The following is an 11,284-nucleotide window of genomic DNA, read 5'->3' as shown; positions in this document are numbered from 1 at the left end:
TATGAGGTGGCTAATTTGTACAAATTTATACCAATGACCTACCCCGCCCCTAAACCTAACCTTCACTAGGGTTTAGACAAATTGTATGAATCTTACTCGTGAGAATTCATACGAATCAGCCACATTTTACTCACTCGTATGAATTCATATGAATTGGTCATGACTCATGAGATTGGTATCCACTTTCAAGGCCAAGAAAGGTAGTAAAGACATAATTAAAGTTATCAATGTGACTCCAGTGGTTTAACCTCAATTATATTATATAATTTATTTTGTCAAAATATACATTTTATGACAAAATATTAACCCCTGAGGTCTAAGTTTTGACATGCACTGACATTTATGCTTTTTTCTGTTGCTTATAAACATATTAATGGCACAGGTCAAATTACACTCTATTTAGCACAAAAAGGGCTACCAAAATATGTGAGCAACATGTATGTACTTGTTTGTATTTTTGAATGAATATTGTTTATGCATGGTTATTGAAAAAAGTAAAATTAAAGTTTCTGATATAAGGCCACAAAACGCATACTAAATATGCGTCCACAAGGCTTTTGACTATGGATGTTGTCGCCTAAAGTTTTTGCTTCAAAATGATCTGAAAATCATTCTGCCTAATCATTGTATATACACAAATTAAGAGTTCAGATGCAAAAGCCTCTAAATGCCATTTGAAATTTTCTTCTTTAATGATGATTTTTTTTATCAAATTTGTATATTTAAGTTCAGTAATTTCACTTAAATAACAATTAATAGGTAATTATCATTGCCATTTAAGTGAAATCACTGAACTTAAATATACAAGCTTGATAAAAATGATCAATCTAAAAGAAAATTTCAAATGGCATTTAGAGGCTTTTGCATCTGAACTCTTCAAATATAACCTGTTTTGTAACAAATCCTGTTCAAGGTTACATAGGCCATTCTATAGAATTTATTCATAGAGTTGCAAACATCTTGAAAAGAACATTCTTTTTCCATAAATCTCTTATAAAGTTATATATATATATATTCTTATGGAGTCACATGGATTACTTTAACAATGTCTTTACTACCTTTCTGGGTCTTGAAATAGGTAGTTGCATAGACTATCAATGAGTGACAGAAAGCTCTCAGATATCATTAAAAGATCTTGATTTTTGGATGAACAAACCCTTTCAGTATGAATTTTCTTTTAGTTTTTCACTTTCAATCTTGCGTTCCCCCAATAAACTTTGCATTATTTTGCAAAAGGTCTACGTTCCTCACAAAAACAAAACTAGTTTACTCACAAAAGAATTGAAATGTAGTTTTTCCACTCATCTCAGTCTTAGTATTGCTTGCAAATGTTTTGTGACAGAACGCAAATAGTAAAAAATCTGGCAGTAAGCAACCATACAATGTATCCTATGAGGCCATGGGTGAGGAGATGTGAATGGCAATGAAATGATGCAACTGACACTGGTAGGTCACATGACAATGGCAGCATTTGTCCAGATTACACATTCATACTATACAGAACATACTTGTTAGCAGTCGCAAAGTAATTACTTATTCAAAAGAAGTACCTATTGTACAATTTTGGACACAGACAGAGTCCTCTCATCACATGTTATTCACATTTCTAGTTTTCTGTTCACTTTGCTTGCAAAAGTTTTGTGAGAGAATGCAAATGCTTTGAGAGAATGCACAAGTTTGGCAATAAACACAAACCCATTATCCCTCCCTAGTAGCTCCATACATTCCATTCTGTTATAGAAATTACGATAATAGTAACTGTAAAATTTCCAAAGAAAAATCAAAACTCATTTCAAGTTGATGTTCTCATGTAAATTCACTCTTAATCTCTCACTAAGCAATGGGTAAATAAAGCTCTTTATTTTCATCATGTTGGATGAAATGTTCATATTCTTTCTATTGTGTAAATAATCAAGTCATCATTAATAAAGTTGAGTTTGACCATAACATATTTCTGGAAGACCGATATACCCTTTTATAGAAATATGTTCTTAAACACATCGTTAGTTTGTTAAAGTACAGTGTATCGTTCAAAAGGTAATACATAAGAGAAATGACAGAAAGTAAGATTTGTTATGATGTGTTCTCTCTCTTTCTTTCTTCTTACATTCTGTAGGTGTAACTTGTAAGCAATCACTTTAGATTCAGTTAAGGTTCCCCTTGTTGACCCAAGAACAGAAATGGGCACAGCCATGCGATGCGTTTCTGTCCCGTGAGACGTTTCAGAGACCACACAGGATCCATCAGAACAGCAGGCTCAATGGCATGGAACTCTATATTGAAACAAAGACTGCAGCTCCAAGTCACAAACCAGAGAGGGGTCTCACCTCTTGAAACATTTCCAATACATCAACATGGATCATCTTCTCCAAACACTGATGCCTATAGCAACGGCATGCTTCAGGGGAGGTCCTTTAAAGGTTCAAGAAACCTCTCAGAGAAAACCTCCAAGAAATCTTTCACAGGCAGAAAAGCTCTGCTCATAGGTAACTATATCTCAGTGCTTTTCTAAAATGTGAGTATTAAATATATACTTAAACACTGCACAACACATGCTTAATGGGATTTTGTACACCAATTAAACAGATGTGTATTTATATTATTATATTATATTATATTATATTTTATCACACTTCAGTTTAGGGTCTACTATTAACTATAACTTTTGGCTCAATAAACTCCAAATTATGGCCTATTAATAGTAAGTGAAGTAGATGCATTAATATGTGCTTTATAAGTACTAATGAACAGCCAATATCCTATTTGCATGCTAATAAGCAAGTTAGTGAGAATTAGACCCCCCAAAAAGTATTTATTGTATTGTAATTGTATTGTATTGCTTGATATGATATGATATGATATGATATGATATGATATGATAATATCATATCATATATCATGCACTGGGCAGTTGGATGCTTGCTTCTGATTTGTTGATAAATGTTCTAAGACAATAATTTTCTATGTAAAGCTGAACTTTAAAGATGCAGGACAGTTTCCAATCCCATTAATCATTTATTGAAAAAACAACCAAAAAACAAGGAGAAGAACATCTAAAAACTAAGGAAACATTAAGAACACCAACAAAACAGCTATGGAAAGAAAAGACCTGACGAAACACTGGGGTTTATATACCCACAGGGTAATCAACTAACAAGACACACCTGGACACAATCAGGGAACTAATTAACAAGAAAACTACAAAGGGACTACAAAAACAGTGCTCAGGAAACCAAAAGTCAAACTAAAAGTCACAAAACAAAACACGGGAACACAAACAAAACAAGGAACCAATGACACAAATGCATCATACTGTACACTGTAAAATAAATAAAAAAAAATAAATAAATCTTGCCTTACATTTTTAAGTACAATCACCTTGGATGTTTAAGTCATTTAAACTTAAATTACATTAAACCGACTTAAAACAAAATTAGTTGAAGTTTTAAGTTAAATCTAATATATATATATATATATATATATATATATATATATATATTAATGTAGAAACATGTTGTCTTAATTTATTGATCACATACATTTTTTTTTACATTCTAGTTTGCTCCATATCACTTTGCCAAAATATTTTAGCTATTTCAAAAGTCCCAAAAAACAGCAAATTAACCAAAGCCCAAACATATAAAGACCAAGTAATTAAAAATGACAAATAACATTTAAATGACATTTTATTATCTAATTGTTGTGCAGTATTTTTAAAAAATTCAACTGCTGTTATCAATTATACCATATTTACTGTATAATATGCGAGGGAAAATATACAGTCAGCATGTGATAATAATATACACTCTCCTGCCTATTATTCGTCTACTTAACGTTAAATAAATATACGTAATACTTGACCAAGATTTAGCTGATGCTGGCGGCAGCTGCAGTTAAAGACGTTTAAACCCTATTAATCAAGATCTCTGTTTATGTTCTCGCAGCATGTGGTGTGCGATGTGTCCTGTCACCACGACCCTCCAACTGCTCCACATCATCACCTCATAAAGACGAGAAAGACAGACCTCATTCCTCTTCTGCAAGGAGACAGAAATGCAGTAGAGACTGTTTTGAAAAAGAGAGTGAACTGAGGGTATGGGAATCATACACTGCGATAAAAAGAACGGAGGACAGAGAGAGGGCGAGGAGCGGTATACACAGACAGAGAGTCCCGCTGGATTCAACCCACCGGCCTTCCACTGTCCCACTGGAGAATCAGATGAGACGCCGAGCACTAAGCACACCAGGTATAAGACTTTCTGTATAAGACCAACTCCCAAAATTATTCCCCCAACATGTGATGTTATTTCCCCTTTGCATAAGTTTATCAGTGCTGCAGTGATGCTTATTTTTGTAGTCAAAAACCATAAAAAATTTACGAAAATTGTATTTAGGCTTCAAAATTCATAAAAGTTTGCAAAAAGTTATCGATTTGACCCCCTTGATTGCATGACATGCACTTTTTGCAATGACCCGCCATTAAATATTTAATAACAAAATGAAAGATAATGTTCGAAAAACTCGTGCAACAGTTATTTGCTTAGCAAAGGCACACTGACTGAGAGTGCTGTGTGGCATCTGAGACAAGTGTAATCATTGACCTGTGAACATGAGTTTGCATAAATTGTTTACCTCATCTCAAAGGTCTCATGCTCAAAGTTGTAAACTAGCAGAAGAACGTTGTTGTTCTCCTTCTCAAAGTAAATAGTGTCAAATGCTTACAAGACGGCACATTTACAAAATCATTCTTTGTCCATTTCTCACACACTAATTCCCAATCGTTTCATTCTTTATGGAGAAACTCCCATGTGTAAAATTGTCTGGAGAAAAAAAGATGACCAAAATGTCCTTCAAGATACACATGCTGAGGGCAATCTTACCCCATCACTACATCTCTTCCTGCCTTCATCGTACCATCCGCAGGACCAGGGAGAAGACACAACGGCGGGACAGGATAATAGGTAAAACTAAACCTGAACTGATAGGCTAACTGATTGGCTAACGTCTTTGCTAACACAGTCTCATCCCAAGACGTCATATAACTGACGTCTTGGGACGTCTTTTGACCATACGTCAACATCTCCATTTTAGGGTACCCTTTAACGTCAGTTACATGACGATTTTGGGACGTCATACAACTGACGCTTTACCTTTAATGTCAGTTAGGTGATGGGGTAGGTTTAGGGATAGGTTTAGGTCTGGGGTAGGGTTAGGATCCGATAACGTCATCTAACCGATGTTAAAGGGTACCCTAAAACGGCGGATGTTGACGTATGGTCAAAAGACGTCCCAAAACGTCAGTTATATGACGTCTTGGGATGAGACTGCGCTGTCTTTGCATAGGAAACAGTATCAACGCCCACTCACTATTGCATAGTGTTTTGAAAACGTTGCAGTTGTCTTCTTCATCGTTCAACATCTTTCATTACACTGTACTTCACTTACAATTACTATCTGCAGTCAAATGCTTCGAACAAACATAATCCTCTGGTCACATTTTGTCCAAAGAAAAATAGAAACTTTAGCATTTCACTAAAGATTATGAAACACTTTAGAGGCAATTTAGAGGCAATGACATTTCATATTGTAACACTAATTCAGACAGCAGTTTCAGGGTTAGGAAGGAATCGGGCTGAAGGATGCGATAGGCTAATCAATTAATTGTGTCTGTTACTCACACAATGTGATAGATTTAAAATACTTGGGATATTTCTAATTTTATGGAAGACATTATTGTACTTTTATCTGTAAAGCCAATTACGTGTTTTATATAATGTTGTTTTATTGAAAAGTTGTTTGGTTAGGCTAATAGGGACATTTTAAGGGCCGTACACACCGGGACGAATATCGCCACACGTTGTTCGCCAGCGTTTTTCAATGCGTTTTTTTGTGTTTTCGGTGACCATGAACCGAGTGAACATGCAAATTCATTCCCTGACATTAGATGGCGCCCATTTGCTCTGCACTCCATATCAGTTCTCTTTATCAAGATTTTTGTAGTCACTGTCGCGTTTGTCATATCGTTCTTTATGTTCTAACACCAACGAGACCAGCAGCTCTACATTCACCTTTCCTTGCATCTTCATCATCTTATTTCTTCCTGGCTGTGTAGACGGAACTGTGTATATATCTTCTTTGCCGTTATGTATGTGTGAACCTTTTGTGTTTGAGCGCCCCCAAGTTGTGTTTTACAGTAACTTCAGAAGCTCCAAACACGTGAGCAAAAGCGCCAATCTCATTGGTCGGATAGTTTTTGACGCAGCGCGTCAAGCTAAAAAACGAACCTGAGGCGTTTTTTTTTTTTTTTTATAAATGACGCTTTCACACGTGGCGTTTTACGCGTCGGTGTGCACACTCACATTGGCACCCTTTGTTTAGTCACGGGCCGTTAAACGTCGGCGAATATCGTCAAATTCGACCTGGTGTGAACAGGCCTATAGGCTATTCAAATTATTGTGGATGTTCAAAGTGAAAATCATATATCATGGTGACAATATAATTTCCCAACTTATAATTTCATAACGATAAAATTACGCTTTATAAATCTATAGCGTTCTGCAGGAATTACATACTTTTTTAGGGCAAAACAAACAAAAAAATGCCTAAAATTGTATTTAGGCCTCAAAATTCATAAAAGTGGTGTTCATTTGTGAAGATTATCTTTAAATTTCATAAAATGTATGTTTATTTATGAAGATTATCTACCAAATGTGTAAGAAACTTAAACATTTGTTGGTCATCAAGCTTAACTTATGCAGTTATTCAAACGCCTATGGGACAAATTTGGTTTGTTGTGTTCATGAGTGAATTATGTTGTCCCTATTATTATGAAGTGTTGTGTAATGATGGAATATGTGTGGAGAACGAGAAGAGTAAACAAGATGGATGAATTTCCCTACTCCTGTCTGGTGTGTTTCTCCGCTTACTAACTCCTGACAGACACCACAATGTTTTTGCCAAGGGAAACAGGGTGATGCTAACTTCAAATTGGCCTACAAAAATAAGTGAACCCTGCAGCACTCTATTGAAGCCAAAGGTTTATCATTGACAGCAATGGGTTTGCCAACCTTGTCTGTTCAACATGTGGCAGTATCGGACACCTTGGATGTAAGATTAAGTGCAAAGTATTTCAACAATAAAAACTACATGAAACGAAATAGATGGCTAGCATATTCGAATGCCAAAAATATTGGACTCATTCATCCATCCCCTTGAGCGGTTACCAAGGATACTTGAGTGATATCATGAGTCCTCTGTGCTACAGAGGCAGTATTAAGTGACATTGTAAGCCGAGTGGTTAGTGTCTGCCATTCAGCTGGTGACAGTATGATGTTCTCACTTCCATGGAAACTCACAACATACTAGAGGAACTCATGCTAGGAATGGCATTAACCTGACGCTCACAGATGAAGTAAACCGTCGCCAGGGTAGGAACATTGTCTCAGTTCCTGTGGTGAAGGGGTCCCACTAAGGTCTTCTGTGATATTGCCTATTCATTTGGTCAGGGTGGAAGGGGCCCATTCATAATACAACCCAGTGCAAGTAAATTTCAGTTGATATACAGTCAGTAAATGAGTCAATGACAAATAAGTGTCCATGATAAAGAATAATTTACCCTCCAAAAAATGAAACATTTTGTAATGCAACCCTTCGACAACCTTCGGAGCACAATGTGATTTGTACCCCCCAGAACAGCCGGTAATATTACACACTTACATTTGATATATACTGATATTGAGAGATAATAATAGAAGATCATGCCAAGAATCTTCAGGTTTTTCCCAACACATTCTCATCCCAAGACGTCATCTAACTGACGCTTTTGACCATACATCAACATCCAATGTTTTAGGGTGCCCTTTAAAGGGATACTCCACTTTTTTTGGAAATAGGCTCATTTTATAACTCTCTCAGAGTTAAACAGTTGAGATTAGAAGAATATCAGTAACCAGACAGTTTCTGGTCTCATTGACTTCCATAGTATATTTTTTTCCTACTATGGAAGTCAATGAGACCAGAAACTGTCTGGTTACTGATACTCTTCTAAATATCAAAAAATCGTCTGGATGGATTCAAAAACGGTAAAACTCCACTGTTTAACTCTGGGGGAGTGGTAAAATGAGCCTATTTCCAAAAAAAGTGGAGTATCCCATTAACATCAGTTAGATGATGATCCTAGGGCGTCATCCAACTGACGCTTTACCTTTAGCGTCAGTTAGATGACGCAGGTAGGTTTAGGTCTAGGGTAGGGTTAGGATTAGATAGCGTCATCTAACCGACGTTAAAGGGTACCCTAAAACGTCAGATGTTGACGTATGGTCAAAAGCGTCAATTAGATGACGTCTTGGGAGGAGAACGGGCTGGTTTTTCCTTCTTTCAGGAATTTCTTTCTTTTGAGGCTTTTTTTTTCTTTAGGACAGACATTTTTAACTTTATTCCTCAAAAATATGACAAATTTTATTCTAGTACAGAAACTAAAACATGCTCATAATGGAAGAAGTGCTTCAAGTAAGTTATGTATGAATTGCATTTATTGTATTTTTAAATAAATTAAAGTTAGGGAAGGCAATTTTGGCAAGCTATCTTTGAAAGCATAAGATCCCACCCTCCCTTCAGAGTGTCTCTAAAGCTACAGTACGCCTCCACCAAAACACATGAACACTTCATTAGGTCATTATTAACCTAATGAAGTATTGATGCCACCTGTACAGTTGAAGCATTTGCAGAGTCCCAATAGAGCTAATCTCCAATAACAATGGAAATCGGTACGCTTTTGTCTTGTACATATTTTCAGTTTCCCATGACTACATAGTTCACTTCATGTTTCAGTATCACAGCAGCTGAAATACAGCTGTAGGCCAGGCTGCAAATATAATTTCACATTAAGCTTTTGCTCATGTTCCAGGCTAGCAAAACTCCTTTCTCTGAACATAGATCTCCGGGGTGCTGTAATCGAGAAGGGATTTCTGTTTTACTTCGCCTCAGGATGTAATCACTCTTTATGGCTTTTGGACATCTAAAACAAAATAGTTTTAAAAGTAATATGTTGTAAAATGATTTTGCCCTGCAGAAAAACAGTCTTTTAATCTACGAACAAATATGTAAACTTTATAGTCCAAGTGCGCAGGATTTTCCAAACAAGATGTGATGTCTGTTTTCTCACTGTAAAAGGTTTGCTGTGATAAAATTGAAACATTCAACATTAGAATAAGAAATAATGTGTTGTTTCAACTTAAAAAAAGTATGTGTTTGTGCTTGACTTAAAGGAGTAGTTCACTTTTAAAAAAAACTTTTGCTGATAATTTACTCACCCCCATGTCATCCAAGATGTCCATGTCATTCTTTCTTTAGTCGAAAAGAAATTAAGGTTTTTGATGAAAACATTCCAGGATTTTTCTCTATATAATGGACTTCAGTGGGAACCAAACGGTTCAAGGTCCAAAAGACCGTTTCAGTGCAAACTGCAAACTGTTCAAAGGGCTTTAAATGAATAAGAACAATGAATAAGGGTCTTATCAAGCGAAACGATCGCTCATTTAAAAAAATAACAAAGTTTAAGTTTTCAACGAACAAAATGAGCGAATTGACTCGGAAAAATATTCGTTCATTTTGATGAAAGAGTTTGGACAGGAGAGTCACAAACGCGCATCACAGAACAGAGCAAGGTGAGCATTTGAGCTTATAAAACTTAAACTTTGTTATTTATTTCTTAAATGAACGGTCGTTTCGCTTGATGAGACCCTTATTCATCGTCTGAAATTGTTTAAAGCCCTTTGAAAAGTTTGTAGTTTGCACTGAAACTGTCTTTTGGACCTTGAACTGTTTGGTTCCCATTGAAGTGCATTATATGGAGAAAAATCCCGGAATGTCACCAAAAACCTTAATTTCTTTTCAACTGAAGAAAGAAAGACATGGACATCTTGGATGACATGGGGGTGAGTAAATTATCAGTAAAAATTTTTTTTTTAAAGTGAACTACTCCTTAAAAATATTACATTTAGTTAACTTTAGTTTAGTCTAGTTAAGTTGGATATTTGTTGTTATAACTAATTGCAGCAACATTTTTTTTACAATGAATGTACCGTACCTTAGTTTCCTTCAAGTGTTGACAATTTGTTTTCTTTAAAAGCAGCTCAGAGGTGCACGAGAACCAAGACGTCACGGAGGAACTCGGAGAGCATGACATCACCATGGAGAGCCAAAAACAAGACATCGCCATCAACAAAACAGAAGATGAAGAACAAAATGATTTCACAGATATCACACGATATGATATTACAGAGACCTGTCGGAATGACACACAGAACGATACTCCAGAGGAAACCTTTGAGAGTGACATGATGGAGGAGAGGCGCCAACAAGACGAAAATAGACAACCAGAAAACACAGAAAGTCAATTTGACATTGGCAGATCTTATAATATCCTTGAAGACAAGCCAGAAGCATCCGTCACAGAGAAGACTGAAGGCATATATAGGAGGAGTATATCGGTTAGAAGTCCCTACAAAGCGTACAATGCCAAAACACGTTTTTCGGCCACAGCCACACCTCTAACGTTCCCGTCCACCCAGACGAACAGAAATCCATTTCCCTCTGTTAGCGTCCTGCCGTCGTTTTACAGAACTTCATTTGGCTATCGCTTGACGTCTGAACCCTGCAGATCCAAAACAAGGACCAGAACAGCCTGTGATGACAGCAGATTTACACGGCAGATGAATGACATGCGACATACCATGGAAATAAAAGGAAATCCCTGCTTATTAAAAACAAGGACTGGAGCGCCAGGAAGTCCCCACCCCAAAATAATGAGCACTGACAGGGGGTCCCAGCCTAATAAAATGAAAACTACCAAGACGTTTTTGTGGGGACCGGAGGGGCCCCAAGAGACTAAGACAGTGTGTAAGCTAGAAAGTCATGTGAACAGGTGGAGAAGCCTGGATTAAGTCTGAGAGTGAAAGTTGTGTGTGGCCCTTCATGCCTTTCCAATAGAGAGAATCTGCTTTGCAAAAAAACTGTGACTGAATCAAAGTAGTTCAGACTGGGACGTTAAACCACTTTAGGGTTAATAAACTCAAATGTCTTATGACATTTTGAGAAGAAGGGCTGCACTGTTCTTCTTTTAATATAGTCCAACAAAGAAGAATGATAGACTTTTTAGGATTTCTGACACCCATCTGGTCTTTCTCAGTGAATGGTATTGATGGCGACTATTATGATTCATTGAACATTGAATTCCTGAGGGCTTTGGTGCTTTTTATTTCTTTCTGATTTGATATAAAAATAA

The 11,284-nt window shown here is 36.4% G+C and overlaps 1 protein-coding gene across 1 annotated transcript; it reads left to right on the top strand.

Moving 5' to 3' along the window:
* Positions 1 to 2,126: 2,126 nt before the first annotated feature.
* Positions 2,127 to 11,284, top strand: LOC120473521 (uncharacterized). Its single transcript, XM_039663423.2, has 4 exons — positions 2,127 to 2,486; positions 3,945 to 4,247; positions 4,799 to 4,961; positions 10,130 to 11,284. Exons 1-4 carry the CDS (start codon positions 2,198 to 2,200, stop codon positions 10,941 to 10,943), a joined length of 1,569 nt encoding a protein of 522 aa, XP_039519357.2. The 5' UTR covers positions 2,127 to 2,197; the 3' UTR covers positions 10,944 to 11,284.

The sequence above is a fragment of the Pimephales promelas genome, chromosome 14, assembly GCF_988280905.1.
Source record: "Pimephales promelas chromosome 14, fPimPro1.hap1.1, whole genome shotgun sequence".
NCBI classification, from domain to species: Eukaryota; Metazoa; Chordata; class Actinopteri; order Cypriniformes; family Leuciscidae; genus Pimephales; species Pimephales promelas.
The sequence above is the reverse complement of the archived record's forward strand: the minus strand, read 5'-3'. Positions and strand labels throughout refer to the sequence as shown.